The following is a 16,205-nucleotide window of genomic DNA, read 5'->3' on the forward strand; positions in this document are numbered from 1 at the left end:
ATTTTTTTAAATAAAAGTGTTCAACGTCATATGTGAACATTGTTAGTTCAAAAATATACTGCTCCACATTCCATACATATCAATATATAGAAACTCAGCTGCAAAAACAGTCAGCTTTGAATTTGTTGTTTTTGTGATGTCACAGAAACCAACACATTTATATTTACTCATCGTCCTTGAGGAGTTAAGCCCCCTTTTCAAGTTGTTATTTAAAAAGAGTGTTTCAGGGCAAAGTGTTTTTTGCATGAGGCATCCAATCAGAGGAAAAGTTATTTAAATATGCATAGACCTTAAAGGCACAGTAGCAAAAACAGTTCAATTAAGTGGAACCTATAAAGAGAAGTTGATGAATTATGAATGATGACTGTTTTCGGTACATTAAAGACAAAATACAAGAACAAAATTTGGGATATGGCTTCTTAAAAAAGTAGACTAAGCTGCTGAGCTTCTTTAAGTCAAATTGAATCTCTTTATCCTGTGTTTAGCAGTGTTTTTGCCACATATGACCAAAGAGTACTATGTTACTGTGCTAGTAGGCCAACAGAGTGTTACATAAGGGAGGTGTCTACATTCGGGGCTCGATCTCCAGAGCGCCAGTGATTCGTTGTGAGTCAACAACAGTTTGTCAGCTGAAAAGTTTATCCATTTCTTTTCGGAAGTTGAGCGAACGGCTGATTTCCGCTTCCTTCGCCCGAGCTCCAGCAGTGAAGTGAAGATGGCGGCGGCTGAAACTGATCGTGAAGTCCCGTCTGCTCTCTGCAGCGAATTCCTCAATTTTTCAGCCAAGGACACCGCTGCGGTAGGGGACAGTTTTATAGAATACATCATAACCTGCTCCATTTCTGTCCGGTGTATTTAAAAAATGCAGTTATTCCTCCTTCTGTGGTATTTTTTTCGTTTTTTCTTCCACTCGGATTGTTTTCCTCAGAATAGCTGTCGCTGCTGCTAAGCTAACGCTAACGTTAGCTGCACAGCTAACCCAGCTACAAAACCCAACTTGCTTTCTTGCAACTGGACTAGGCAGCAAGTTACTTACCGATGGGTTGCCAAACATCGTATTTTAACCATAAATTGTAATTGTTTGTGTTGTCCACGAATGTCATTTTGCTTTTCAAAGCCATTAGCTTGCATTTTTCTTCAGTTTCTCTTCAGCGTTTTAAACTGCCTGCCTTCATAGCTTTTATCTGGCTCAATAACAGCGAAGCTGGAGTCTTTCTTACTCGCCAGCTTCTTGTTGGAAGTTTCCTGTTCCACCTTAAATGGTGCAGCCTCAGGTGTCAGAATGTAACTGCTGCACCATTTAAGGTGGAACGGGGAAATTCGGACAATAACCTGGCGAATAGAAAGCCACATTCGCCAACAGGGGAGATGTTTTGTCATGTCGAAGTGATAAACAGCATTGCTGGCTTTGTTCTTACTTTAGCCCGGCTATAGCTCTGAAATGCAACTAAGTGTATGTGATTCTAGCTCTAAACGCTGAAACAAATGTCCACTGGCTAACCTGTTATTATTCTGGTCAGCTAAGTGCTGTTTTTGTCAGTATTTCAGGCTTAGATAAGTTTACGTTTTGCTTGTGGCTGCAAATTACAAGCCGACCTCGGTCTTGTCAGGTTGAGGAAAACCTTCTGTGGTTTGCTGGTCAGGTAGCTAGCTAAGTGACTCAAATTTGCCACTGTTGTTAGGTATCATCACCAGCTGGGCTGTTCTAGAGTCCAGTAGTCCGGGGACTTCACATATAAACGACCAAAAAAACAACTGCCATAGATTCAGATTACTGGCTAAATTTCTCTTAACTTGTAGTTCTAATGCTGGTTGTTTGTGTACAGTAGCACAGACGTTGGCCACTTTTCTGTCAACGCTGTCAGGAGCCCAAAAACACAGCGTGTACTGTCAGTCATCACTTGCCTACACCGAAAGTAAAAAAAGGACATTGTGAGGTTTGACTGAAGGTTCATTTTTTTTATTAGCCACAATGTTCTGTGGCAAAAACACCACATGAAAACAAACTGTAATAGCAATGAAAAGACCGCCTACTGTCTGGGCTTTGTAGGTATAATCCAGGTTAGTAGGTCAGAAAGTGCCAAGTTTCATTTGCCCATGTAATCCCTTTGCATGTGTAATGCCTTTGCCACAGAAATGGAATAAATTAGTCGAGTAAACTCTTAAATGTAATAAACAATATGTGATCACATTATTTATGTCTGGAGTGCCAAGCAAAAACGAGACTGAAATGTGTAGATATGCTGTGATCTTAACAAGATTAACGTGCGTTGGTACTCAAAGATTGAGCTGTGATCTAGAATCCATTTTTGTGACAGGCAAAACCATAAACTGGGAATCTGATTCAAATTTAGTTCCCAGGTTGCTCCTATTGAGCTATATTTTTAATACTAAGCTGGGTGAGAACCGACAAGGCCTGTTTTCAGAGTAGTCCTGCTGATATTGCATCAGATCAATCTCTTATTTCTGATTAATTTCCTGACGAGAACAGATCCTAGATCAGGACTCCTGCTTTGAACTAGGGGTGGGAATCTCTAGGCACCTCACGATTTGATTCGATTACGATTCAGAGGGCTGCGATGCGATTATAAAACGATTGTCGATGCATCTCGATGCATCTTTTTTTTTCTATGTAGCATTTATATTTTCTCACTGTGTGAGCTCAAGTTTCAAGTTCAAGTTTCAAGTTTATTTGTCATTTGCACAACATGTCAGGACATTTATGCATTGAAATGCTTGTGGTGAGGCTCAGCTAATCACTCTACAGAAGGTAAATAAGTAAAAATAAAAATACAAGAAAAAACAACTGAAATATATTAAATATACACAAAATATATACAGAATATAGAGACAATATACATTTTAAAGTGACTAAGTGACTCAGTACTTTTAAAGCGAAGTATTTGTAATGATCCATAATGAATTTATTTCCAATATTAATTATTAATAAATCAAATGGAAGTGATGTGGCAAGTGAACTAGAAGGCTCTCATTCAGTGCTCTTGTTTGGAGCACGAGAAGCTGCTTAAAATGCGATAAAAGGGGTGGGGGGGGTGTGTCGCTGTGTCAGTCAGGTATCTTTGAGACGGGACGTGTACAACATAGCGCGAAAGCCCTGTTTCGCAACGGCCTGAGAACTGCAGGTCACATAGCAGCGATGCGTTATTTGCATTTATAAGCAGCGCAGTTCCTTTCCTGGTACGTTAAATCTGCAACGAGAGACTGTCAAACACTAAAAAGTGGCGAAGCTGAAGTCGCTTCTCTTTTGAATTCTCCCGTTCCACCTTAAATGGTGCCGCATTTACATTCGGCGCCTCAGTCAGAATTTAAGGTGGAACTGGTAAATTCGAACAAGAAGCGACTTCAGCCTCGTAAAACAGTCGAACGTTCAGAGACATTTAACTGATCAACTTCTGAGGAAAGGTTTTCTGGCAGAGATGGGAGGAAAGCGGCTATAGGCGAAGCTTAAAGCACAGCAAAGTAAATCTGCGTTTTCGTTTATATTGTTTAGTCTATACTAGGACGTTAGCACATACTGAGACATACTGGACATTAAATGTTGTGGCTCCCAAGGTGGTTTGAATTTGTTGAAAGGACAAAATGGCTCTTCTTATAATTTGTGTTGTGACTCCTGACCTAACCTGGCTTTAATGCAGAGGGAGCCGGTCGGATTTCTCGCTCACCCAGTTGTGTTTTTGTTATGTACCGTCACAGACTGTCCGGACGCTGCACTTCCGCACTTCCAAGTTCCGCCTTTTGCGTTCCGTCAACATTACGTTATAAATTAAATATTTAGAAAATCGATTTTTGACATTTGTGAATCGATTCAGAATCGTTCACGTCCGCATCGCGATGCATCTAAGAATCGATTTTTTCCCGCACCCCTACTTTGAACCTTTATGAATACAAACTCTGTGCAGGGTTTTTCAAATTTATAGTTGTCTTCTTGCTCTACCTGATGTGCAAGCAGACTATTGGTATGGAATTACATGTAGTTTTAAATGCAGTCGGGTTGCTTAAGAAACAGTTTGAATTTTGTTAAATTAAATTTGTTGGTGCTTTGAGGAAGGAACTTGCAACAATGTTAGCCTGGCAGGAACAGTTGCAGGCTCTTATTCATTTTGTGATTAGACAGGAGTCATGACGAAAATATAATGTCTGCTGAGGTTTAATAAGTTGGAACAAAAAACACAGTAGTGCCATATTAAAAAAAATGTTAGAGATGGCAAATCAGTATGGATGTGTATCTGTATTGGACTGATATGAGTGGAAAATGCTGGATTGAATACCTGAGGGGGAAAAAAATTAATCAGATCTGATCCAGTAATAAATCTGCCCTAAAATAGATGCACTCATATTGTGTGATGTGATGTGATGTGATGTGATGTTAGCTGTTTGTTCCTATGAATGTCTGTATAATAAGGTGCTTCAGTTAAAAATAGCATAATAGTTTTTATTGAAAACATATTGGATCAGTATCAGTATTGGCTGATGCTCAAGTTTTGATTATATATGTATATATCGGAGTGGAAGCGAGAGCCATTAATGCAAATGCATTGACATTGAAGACGTTTGCTTATTTCTACAGTCAAACTGCCTGAAGCAACATTTGTCAAGCATGATAACTGCATGTGGCATGACAGTAGCTAAGTGAACACAAATGGACAGAAAAGATGGAGAAAAAGTAAACAAAGCTTACCTCGTTCACTTCTCATCTGTAGAAGTTTGCTTGGAACAGCTGCCGAAATTTAGCTGCAGATTTTAGAATGTCCCATTTATGATGTTTCCTGTAATTGTCGGGTGAAAATTGATCACTGTGTTCACTGAGATTTTGCATGATACTTTTACTGAACAACGGTCTTGCTAGATTCTTTGCCAAAAGTCATTGGTTTGTGCATGTTTGTGCATCATTAGGGAATCAGTAATAGTATATCTCGGATTACACCTAGATTTCTGTGTTCTGTTTGCTGTTTATACAAAATGTAATGCAACACCGTTTTCATAGCTTTATCGTTATTTGAGATGCAACTTCTTGCTAACTGTCTCACAGTTATGAAACCTTAGCTATGCTAACAAACTATTGTGATACCCGCATACCGAGCCTGGCATCTCCTGTTGTAAACTAAATAAGCACACATCAGAAATAACACGTCTTGGCTGGTTTTTTGTTTTATGAATACATGAGTGTCAGGCAAAATAACAATGCACTGTGTACCAGTAGAGTTTTACGAACCTTTTAAAATTGGTTCTGTAAAGGGCCACAGTGTCTGTCAATAGCTCTGTCATAGCAAATGTGTCTGCACAGCTTGTCAGGTACTGCTGCAAAGCAAGCCCACATAAAACACTCAGGCTGCTCTAGCTGTAGTTCGATGGCTCTCTTAGTGTCGTTCTTGGTGCCTGTCTCACACTCAGCATTCCAGATCCTCACACACAGGGACTCATTTTTGTGGGTGAGAAACCAGTTCTCAAGAGAGTTTCTGTTGCTCAAACAGACCCAACATGAGGCATTTGAAAACTGTCTGATCTGAACAGAGAACGAGAATTTAGACCTGCGTTCCAAAGTGGTTTAGGTGTTGAATTGGGCCCTAGGTTTCTTTTAAGCCTACACTAACGCTACACGACTACAGATCCTAACAGATTTTGAAAACAGACGTCTGTCTTTAACATAATTTCCTGTTATTTTGTTGTGAGGACCTGCTCACTAGACGATAACGCAAAACGAAAGTACAACATGCATAACGAGTTTCAGCTAAGACAGCACTCAAAATCCCAGAGGGCCCCCCCCCCATTATCACATGATACAAACAACACTAAACTGGATGCCAGACAGGTTTCTGCTTCACACGCACAAGAAATATAGCGGAAATGCAAACCGGGGATGTATCTGGGGTTGAAATGCAGATATCACAGTCAGAACTGGAGGAAATATACAAACTGGCTGCTGACATGAAATTGTAAAGAGAATGATTATTTACTCTGAACTCAACAAGCAGTGTAGTGTAAGCCCAACTTTAAAGGGGAACCCATTGATTTTTCAGAATACATGCATAGTTCTTAGTTCGGTTATTAAGGTTTCATTCAGAGAGGTTTGATGTGAAATTCTCCATTGTAGAGAAACTCAGGGCAGAATGAATCACTGTGGTGGTGAAACCAGACATTTAATGCTTCTATGTGCTCACAGAAAATGAATTATGAATACTGACATTGTTTAGCAGTAGTTTTGCAAAAAGCTTTGGCCAAAAACATTGACATTATAAGACATTAGAGGTACATGCAGGACTTTTTAAGGTGAAATAATCCCCCAGAAACGTATTTTTTCTGCTTTCTCACTGTGTTACCATTATCAAAATTATATTCAAAACTCATTACATGTACATATAGATTTTACATTTTACATGTACGTTTTAGTCATTGTGACCTCTGGTTCCTATCACCGCTACTATGAAGAACTGAGTTGTTTAGTTTCTCTACAGTGAACGATTTCACGTCAAACCAGTCTGGATGGCTTTATTTGCATGTCAGCGAGTGAATTATGCAGAAGTTTTGTGAAGTTGGTGGAATTCCCCTTTCATGTCTGATGCGTTCTGCAGATGTCCCAGAACACATGCCTCTCTGTTCTTCAGGAAATAGCCTAGATCGAGCAGGGTTTAACCATGACAACATTAGTTGGAAAGGAAAGGCTGATTTTTGCAGATAAGTTATTTCAGTAATTGTCTAATCAGTTATTGTCTAAATGGTTGCTTCTGGCAAGTCAGAGGTGTGAGTCTGCTCTGTGCACTGAATTGTGTGGCCATGGTGTCCAAAAATCTCCAAATTTCATGCTGGTTGTTGACCATCTGATTAAACTCTATTCCAGTTCCTTTAGAAATTAGCTCAGTGCCATGAGCTGCTTTGTCAGATTTACTTATTCTTGTAGTTTTTTTTTTTAATGAGTGCTCTCACCAGAACTTGGCGTTTGGAGAAAGTGAGGAACACAAAAAGACCAAAGCCTGAAACACTGCCTCTGGAAATCTGTCACATTTTAAACATGACATGGTTTTTGTAACTTAAGTCTTGCGCTCAACAAATAACTCAGTTATTTCAGATAGCTCATATTCACATGTAGATATTTTAATATGACTCTTAATATTTATTAACTGAAGCTATTCCATGAAGATAGCAACTTTGACATAGTGACCTATTTTTGTCTTTTCTCCTCCTTTTCCGACCTTACACACTAATGTATGTTAAAAAAAAGTCTTTCTTCGCCTGTCACGTTGCTGACATGCATTAGCCTTTCTTATGCTTGTCTTTGTACTTTGGTGGTTCATGTTTACAGTTGTTTGTTTTGTTTGTTTTTTTTTTCTTTCTCTCCCCCCACTGGTATGTAAAATGAGGTCTGCATTCCCACAACACTTGCCACAATATCTTGCAGAACGGGACTAATTTTCAGCGTCACACGTTTCAGCGTTTTTTTTTTTAATCATGTTCTGACTTCTTTACATCTAGATTAGCTGATGGCCAAGTTTGACAGATTTTTGTTAGTCTATTTATTTATTCATTTATTCATTATAAACTCTCATAATGTGATAAAGCTCATAATGTGTGGGCTAAATAAACACATAAAATGTACTGTCTCATTTCTAGCACGTTGTCCAGAGTTGCAGTATAAATAACTGTGTATTATTTATTTGTTCTTTAATGGGTCAAACTGGCATTTCAAATTTGTAGATGAAAAATAATAAATGAATAATGAATTTTTTAGCCATTCTCTGCCTTACTGCACCACAAAAGAGAGATATTCACTGCTTATTACCATTGTGTAAAAGGCTATTACATTATCATCGAATTAGTACTAAGAACTATATTTGACAGCTGAATGAAGTACAGAATATTTTTATTGTGCAAAATAGTTAAGAACAGAACTGAAATGTATATAGAAAACCTGTGGTCTGCACACATAAGCAGGGAATATCTTTTCTTGCTCAGCAGAAATGTTGTTTCACATCTCAGTTTCTCAAGTCATTTGTCTCGAATGTGCGTCACATTCACTTGTGCTACAACTCCGGGCATCGGAGTTTCGCTGGACTTGATTGAACCAAAAGGCTGCGAGAGCATGCAGTGTGACCTACAGAGGCACCTCGCAGATGAAGCTATTGGACATGCATGGCTAATGTGCTGCTATGCTTAAAAACTCAAATTACCTCAAGAGACTGCCAGTTCCTTCTTTGTCTCTCTAGCATTTGTTCCATCAAAACCAATCTGGGCTGACATACTCAGACTTTAATTGACTACACAGTGGGAGATGAGTGATTACTGAAAGAAGCCTGACTCAGACTCAAGTAAGGGGCTCCAGTTGGTGTGTTTAACACTGTATATTGCGTTATCTGTTGTTTTTGTGACACATCGATGAAACCAATCGCTTAGGAAGAATTCTAACTGGTGTATCACCCACTACTACGTGTGTGTGTGTGTGTGTGTGTGTGTGTGTGTGTGTGTGTGTGTGTGTGTGTAAACAGAACCCAATCACATCAAATAACATAAGCCATTGTATAAAAAGTAGTCCAACATTATATGTTTTGCTTGTCAAAGGTATGCAAACCTCTAGAATTATTAGCTTGATATAGGTAATAATTACAGTCAGGAGTTTGTCAGTTGATTGACTGTGTGACTGACCCTGCCCTATTAAAAAGATTAACCATCTTGGATTAACCATCCAAGTCTTCTCCATCAAAGTCTGGTCTTTACCACACAAATTTATTAGTGCATGCCATGTCTCAGTCAAAGGAGATTTGTCAATGTTCATTAGGCTGGAAGAGATTTTAAAACAGTTTGAACTTCATTGATCCACTGTTAGGCAGATAGTGTACAAATAGAGCAAATTCAATACCACTGTTACCCTTCCCAGAAGTGGTCATCCAATAAAAATGATTTCAAGAGTAAAGCTTACAATATTCTGTATGAAAACAAAGAACGCCCAGGGTAACATCTAAGGATGTGCAGGCCTCTCGTACACTGGTTAATGTCAGTATTCATGAGCCCACCATCAGGCAAACACTAAATAGGAATAGTATGTATAGAATATTAGCCACTACTCTCCAGGAAGAACATTGCTGCCTGTTTAAAGTTTCTTAAAGACCACCTGGGTGAGCCAGAAGGCTGAAATAACACTGCATGCCAGCAGAAGACCTCATCCCAACTATGAAATTGGTGGTGGCAATATCATGGTTTGGGCTGTTTTGCTACTATTGGACCAGGAAAGCTTGCCTTGATTCGATGGAGCTATGAATTGTGGATTGTGTCAAGACATTCTACAGGAGAAGATTAGGGCATCCATCTGTGAACTGAACCTCAACAGAAGGTGGGTCCTGCAGAAAGACAGTGACCCTAAAACACCAGTTAGTCTACAACGAATGGCTGAAGGAGAAAAAAATTAGCATTTTGAAATGGCTGTGTCAAAGTCCAGACCTTAATCCAATAGAAATGTTGTGGCAGGATTTAAGATGTGGCATTCATGCAATAAAAGCCCACCAACAAAACACAGTTGAAGCTGTTCTCCCAGCCTCTCTCAGTGGCAGGTTAGGGAGTAAGAGCACAGCGCACGCACGGGTTAACCAGTGCTTCACCGAGGTGGTCTAACTCGAAGAATGAAGGGCATTAATTATGACCCTACCAAGGGTCCAGTTTAGTGAGGCACTGTTTGCAGCTGCCCTGGGAATACATGCTGTCTAGCCCGATGTTAGCAAGATGTTCAGTGCTGTGGAGGGGGATGTCAGGCACCTGAGCCGAGATGGTACATATTTTCACATTTTGACAATGCAGTTAAAAAGTGCAAAAGTAGTAAAAGAATGAGCTGACAAAATGTATTGTGGCGTCAGCGTGCTGCGTTCTAAGTAGTTCAGTTTTTTTTAAAGAGAAGAAATGTTTGTTTGGCTGTTTTAGGTTTATTCGTACAGGGACTTTTATGTTGAAGAGCCTGAATATGGGATGCAGTTTTGGGTTTTCCAGAGTAGAGCAGAGGGCTGTGTTTTTAGTTGTTAGCGTTGGAGAGGCTGGGTTTCCTCTCATTGTGTTTGGTGCTGTTTTCAGCAAAAATAAAAATTAAAAATAAAGCTGCTTTATGGACCATAACATTGAGTCATGTAAGTTTCTTTCGAGAACCCTGAACATTACAGTATTTTGCATTTCGCCTTTATTGATAGCCAGTAAAGAAAAAATAATCTCAGGATCCCAAAACTAAAAACTGAATATCCAAAGGAAGAATATCAGGAAATTCCAGTTAATTAACTAAACCTGATCAGTATCTCTAGAATATGTGGTGAGCAGGGGCTGGTGCAACCTTTTATACCAAAAATAAAAGAATAAATGAATAAACAAAAGCCTAACTATGAGAGCAGGTTTGCAACATGCAAGATACTGTAAAGAACAATCTCAGACTTGTCTATATACATCACAGATTTAACTACAGGATATTTCTGTGTTGATATTCACTTGCTGGGTAGGAATGGCAATATGTGTAAACGGTGGTGTCAGAGTGATCAAACTCAGTCAAGTACATTTGTCATTTTAACTTATGTGTTTAATTCAGTTATATTTTTAAGATGAATAGTACAAATTAAAAAGGTGTCTTGCATTTTCAAAATTTCTAAGTTCTGCTCTGTATTCTCCCACAGAAATGGCTGCAGGCAATCGATCTGCCCAAAGAGGTCTATCAGCACCTTGCTCGCTATGTGCCCAAGATATATTGTCTGGGGCCCAACCTGAACCCTCAGAGTGAAGACCTGCTAGCCCAGCTGCTTCTACAGGCTCCACTGGAGTGGTACCTCTGTGGGGAAGAGCCGTCACTTGGCCTGGCAAAGCTAGAACAGAGCAACCAACCTTCTCAACTCTGTGGCCATGTTTTTAAAGTGGGGGAGCCCACATACTCCTGCAGGTAAGGGACCACCACTCCTTTTGTAACTTCATGCTGTGTAGTTAATTTATTTGGGGCATAATTAGCCAATGACAATACTTTGCTAGCTGGCTTTCAGTTGGCAAATGTTCCATGTAGCTCAAGTTATTACATCACCAGACTGTACCCAGGTTGGACACTGGGACTGCAGGCAGTCCTGACTGAATTAGGTCAGGTTGCTACTAGGTTAAGTCCTTCAGGCCAGCTTGCCATAAGCCTGCTGAGAGGCTGGATTGTGGCGTGTCTGCTTTCTTGGTGACGCTTTGTTAGCACAGAGAACACAAGGAGCACCAAGGGTTATGACTTGTTCATGTATTACTTATACACTTCAGTTCTTATTTTAAGTGCATTTTTCCACAAGTATTCTGTGTGAATATCCAAACGCAAGAGATTGAAAGGAAATTCTTGGTTACAGTCATATGCAAAAGTTTGACCCCTCCTTTTCACAATATGTTTTGTTAATTAGTGAAATAAGTTAAAGCATCCTCTGCAGGGGACAAACTTGGAATATGGCATTTTTCTGCAAATTAGTTTTCTGTTTTCTAATTTCTATTTATTTGGTAAATTTAACATTTTGGAAAAACATGAAAACCATAACTTTTGCCATAACGTTTGGACAGCCTAAATTCTGAAAAAAAAAAGTTTTTTATTCTTTTATTTATGCTTATTATACACATTTGTGTGTATGTTTAGGTATGTGAACTTACCTAGAGTTAGTTTAACTTTTCTTACTTTACATATTTGTATTGTGATATTGGAAATGCATCATTTACAGATGTTTACTTCTCTTTGATTTAGATTTTTATTCTGTTAGATTCTCTTTGTATGTGATATGATGTTTGGTCCCATTTCTCATCTTTAGGGAATGTGCAGCAGACCCAACCTGTGTGCTGTGCATGCAGTGCTTTTTGGGCAGTGTACACAAAGAGCATCGATACAGGGTAAGAGTATATATAAAGGTCTCCTTAATGATGATATAGCTGTAGTAGTGGTACTTCGTTTAGACATGTATACAGCGTATGGGTTCCCAGCTGCTTCTGTTAGTGCAAGCTGGGAGATCAGGTTAATCCCATTTGGAAAAATGGAAACTGGCCATGCTGGTACCACGTGTTTTGGAGGGATGTGGAACGTTCTGCTCCTGGCTTTAGTCCATAGTTTTAACCACTGCATGACCTGAGTTCTGCTCATATCTTTCCATAGGACAATTGAAAATTTCTGTTTCTATTTGACTCGAGCATTAAAGTTCCACCTTAGATTAAAGCATTAAAAAGTTTATCTATAAAAGTGCTTCAGTTATTTGAATGAGAAGTGAGGCTTGTTTTGTTTGGCTGTTGGCGATGACATGTTCATCAGTAATGTTGAAAGCTTTTATTTAAATATTTTGTCTGTTTTCGTGGGCATGCGTTTGTGTATGTAAGTAATGTTTGTTTTTAAAGAACACTCTGGATCAGACCCCAGATGTTTGCTGTTGACAGATTAAGGACCTGCATGACCTGAATCTAGTTGTCACAAAAGGCAAATTACTTGAGAGAGTGTCTGTTTTTCAAGTTCTGATCCTGCCAGATCTGTCTTTGACACATGACTTACTTACTCTGCTCATTCACACTCACTCTCTCACTATGTTGCTCTCTAGATGACGACCTCAGGGGGAGGGGGCTTCTGTGACTGTGGTGACACAGAGGCCTGGAAAAAGGGCCCTTACTGTCAGAAACATGAACCTAACATCAGTGACTCCTCCCAGGAGGTAAGACTAGTTTACCTTACGGCTTGTCTCTACAGCTTTAACCCTTTTGGTCGGGTTGTGAATTGGCACAGCTGTGAATAAATTTTTCTCAACTGAGCCTGTGAATGGTCCTTTTTTTCTAATGGGGCTGTTTTCTGATTATCCCCTCTTGGAATTTGTTTTCGTAGGATCCCCTTGCCAATCTCTCTGCAGACATGATTGCACGTACATACAATATCTTTTCTATCATCCTGAAATATGCTGTGGACATGCTGACCTGGGACAAGGAAGATGAACTCCCTCAAGGCCTTGAACCACCGTATGGACATGCATGCACATACACCAAACACCATATTTGGATGTGTGGAGTTTTCGTACTGTTAAGAACATATATTCTTCAGAGTTTGTCTACAAATGACAAAAAGCTTTGTCCAGTAGGCCTGGGCGATATCTAAAAATAATTAGCATGATATTTCCTAGTTACTAAATTATGATTATTGATTATATCGCCGATTATCTTTTATATGAGTGTATATGCTTTTTTTGACCATTAACTTTTTAATGAAAATCTACATATTAAATAATACAATATTCCATAATAAAGCATAAGTAACACAACATCTTTTGGAAACTACTTCACCTGTCGTTGAAATAAATGTTGCTGCAAACACATGCAGTTATAAGCTTCTTTCTAGTGCAGATTTATGGCAGCTTGCATACTCATAGCCCTACCTGCAGAAGAAACGCTAGACTAAGTGATTTCCAAAGCCATGTGCCCGTTGTAACTCAGTATTTTAACAGTGAAAATTAATAAAACATGGTGTACATATTATTTAATATTACTTTAATATTACAGCCGACTGTAGACGGTGATCAGAAGAACTTTCTCCCCAGGTTAGAACTAGCTTTAGAGCTAGCTTCTCTGTGGTAAAAACCCAGTCACTATAGCCTGTTTTAACTGCAGTGAGTCACTGACAAAGTTCGAATGGCATTTGTTCTTGGTTACATGCACTCTAGCTAAACGTAACATTAGTAACATTAGGTAAAGCTGGCATTACAGTGTGTAGCAGAGAGAACTAACAGGCCGCTTTTTAACAAACTTTCAGACTTCTCTCTCATTTGCACTCTCTCACAAACTGTCTGTTGGGACACGTGCCCTAACAGGTCTTAAACATGAAGCCCAATTTCCCAACATATTTAGCTGTTTATTGGTAAATTATTCCTCTATGATTCTCTCTCTGTTCTTTTTCCACAGCAGTGATAATCGTTTTTTACACATCGCCATCAAGTTACTTGTCCATCATTGGCGACATCCGATTACATTGCCTTATCACCCAGGCCTACTGTCCAGCCTCTCACCAGTTTGCTCGTTAAATCATTATCTGTCCATGCCACAATTAGTTAACCATTAGTATAAAGGCTAATTCAGGACAAAATGCACTGGCTGCTCTCAATGTTGTGTTTTTATTTTATTATATGGCTATTGTATACAACCCCACTGAGTCTATTTTTCTTTTTTAGGGAACGTGGAGATACTTATTACTGCATGCTGTTTAACGATGAGGTTCACACTTATGAGCAGGTCATCTACACACTACAGAAAGCGGTCAACTGCACACAGAAAGAGGCTGTCAGCTTTGCAACTACAGTGGACAGAGATGTAAGCTCCCTCTTTATTTGCCTTCTTTTTTTTTCCCCACCATATTGTCTAGCTCAACTCTTCCCCACCATTTGAATGTCCATATACTCAGAGTTGCCAGTTTCATCACCACAGCAATATTATATAGATGCACTGTAGGTTTACAGGTAATGACTGTAGCCCTCCTCTTGCTGCACAATTTGTCAGCCACCCTACTCTGTCCTTCAGTGGAAAGAAACTACCATATGAATAGAACCACTACTAACTAATGCTGTCAGGTTGCTGAGAAATGAAATTAGAATCCTGCTAGTTAAATATATTAAAATATAAATATCAACTAATAGTTCCAGGTAAAATATCCAATGTGTGTACCTAAAGTGTCAACCCTTTGTCAAGATACCTCGTTTCATGAAGCATAACCCAGAAACTCTTCCTTCTTAACGTTCTATTCTTGCTGTGTTTTGTTTACCTCTGTATTGTGGTGTTCAGGGGCGGAAATCTGTGCGCTATGGGGATTTTCAGTTCTGTGAACAGGCCAAGTCTGTTATTGTGGTAAGTCTTCACCACTCGGCCGATTCAGGTTTTGATCTGAAACTGTTACATCTTGTCTGAGATCTGTGATTCTGCAGCTGATGTGTATTTAATCCACGTTGGTTTGCATCAGGGTCCTCCCCTGTTGGTGTGTGCTTGTAAGTACAAGTTTCTTGTGTGAAAAGTCACTACACCGTGTTTTTATTTCTGCAGCGGAACACAAGTCGTCAGACGAAGCCCCTCCGGGTTCAGGTTATGCACTCCTCAGTGGTAGCTCACCAGTGCTTTGCTCTCAAAGCCCTCACCTGGCTTGGACAGATCATCAGATACTCAGGTCTCTCCTCTCTAGCTCTGTCTTCACCCCTGCGGCTTTATTCGATCATTCAGTGTCACACATACCTCAAACCTCGGTGGCTGATATTACAGCCTTTGCATGTTTTCCTTAGGCTTACATATTGGTTCTGCTTTCTTCTAGATGCCCTGAGGAGGATTTTGTGCCAGGTGGGACTGCAGAAAGGTCCTGAAGGAGAAAACTCTTCTCTAGTGGACACTCTCATGCTCTGCGACTCAAAGATGTGGAAAGGTGAATGACAGAGAGGGTGTTTTAATATGTTAAGTACGGGTTTATTCTAAAGCCTGCATAAAGATGTGCAAATGGTCGTATAAAGCTGTTTTTCTAATTGTTTTTCCTTTAGGTGCAAGGAATGTTTACCACCAGCTGTTCATGAGCAGTCTTCTCATGGATCTGAAGTACAAGAAGCAGTTTGCTATTCAGTTTGCAAAGGTAAGCCATCCAGTCTTAATGCTAGTCGTCCATCCACCATAACCAAAGCTTCTGACAATGTTATCGCATGCATTATCAGCATAAACAAGCTATTAGTAAATTAGTTTTACGAGTTTTCATTATTTTTATTGTTTTGCTTGTACTGTTTGGGCTGGAATTATGTTCGAGCCAAATGTCACTCAAATTCAGAAAGTTTTCATACCCGATGTAAACCTGGACACACTGTGTAATGGTTAGCATTATGTACTCTCCCTAGAAATTGCTAAAGCTGTGCAGCTCGTTTGCTATCATGTGAACTTGGTCACTGAATAACCAATAGTCTAGTGTTTCCCAACCTTTTGTTTGTTTCTGAATGATGAGTCAGACCAGTGAGAGAAAAATTAGACCTTAACGAACGTCCTATTTGGCTAGTGTACATAACAATTAGGAGGATTATATGCTGGATGTACATCTCTATTGTGGAAAGTCTTTTGTGTGCACATACTCTCACAGTGGATGAGGTGGCACAAAGTTGGCACAGCACATTGACACTGTCCTTTCCTTTTGTTGGTTTGGATCGCAAGTTCAGCATGTGAGCGATAGTAACTGAGCGACTTTA

General features: G+C 39.5%; 1 protein-coding gene across 2 annotated transcripts in view; it reads left to right on the forward strand.

Moving 5' to 3' along the window:
* Nucleotides 1–66: 66 nt before the first annotated feature.
* ubr2 (ubiquitin protein ligase E3 component n-recognin 2) overlaps nt 67–16,205 on the forward strand; it is a 38,310-nt gene continuing 22,171 nt past the window's right edge. For both annotated transcript variants that reach the window (XM_036573790.1, XM_036573791.1), the window contains exons 1-10: nt 67–799; nt 10,653–10,912; nt 11,793–11,871; nt 12,564–12,674; nt 12,842–12,972; nt 14,175–14,313; nt 14,782–14,844; nt 15,037–15,157; nt 15,299–15,406; nt 15,519–15,607. In XM_036573790.1, the coding sequence (XP_036429683.1) occupies nt 716–799; nt 10,653–10,912; nt 11,793–11,871; nt 12,564–12,674; nt 12,842–12,972; nt 14,175–14,313; nt 14,782–14,844; nt 15,037–15,157; nt 15,299–15,406; nt 15,519–15,607 (1,185 nt within the window). In that variant the 5' untranslated portion in view covers nt 67–715. The remainder of the gene's footprint in view (nt 800–10,652; nt 10,913–11,792; nt 11,872–12,563; nt 12,675–12,841; nt 12,973–14,174; nt 14,314–14,781; nt 14,845–15,036; nt 15,158–15,298; nt 15,407–15,518; nt 15,608–16,205) is intronic.

This window comes from Colossoma macropomum, unplaced genomic scaffold (assembly GCF_904425465.1).
Source record: "Colossoma macropomum unplaced genomic scaffold, Colossoma_macropomum, whole genome shotgun sequence".
NCBI lineage: Eukaryota > Metazoa > Chordata > Actinopteri > Characiformes > Serrasalmidae > Colossoma > Colossoma macropomum.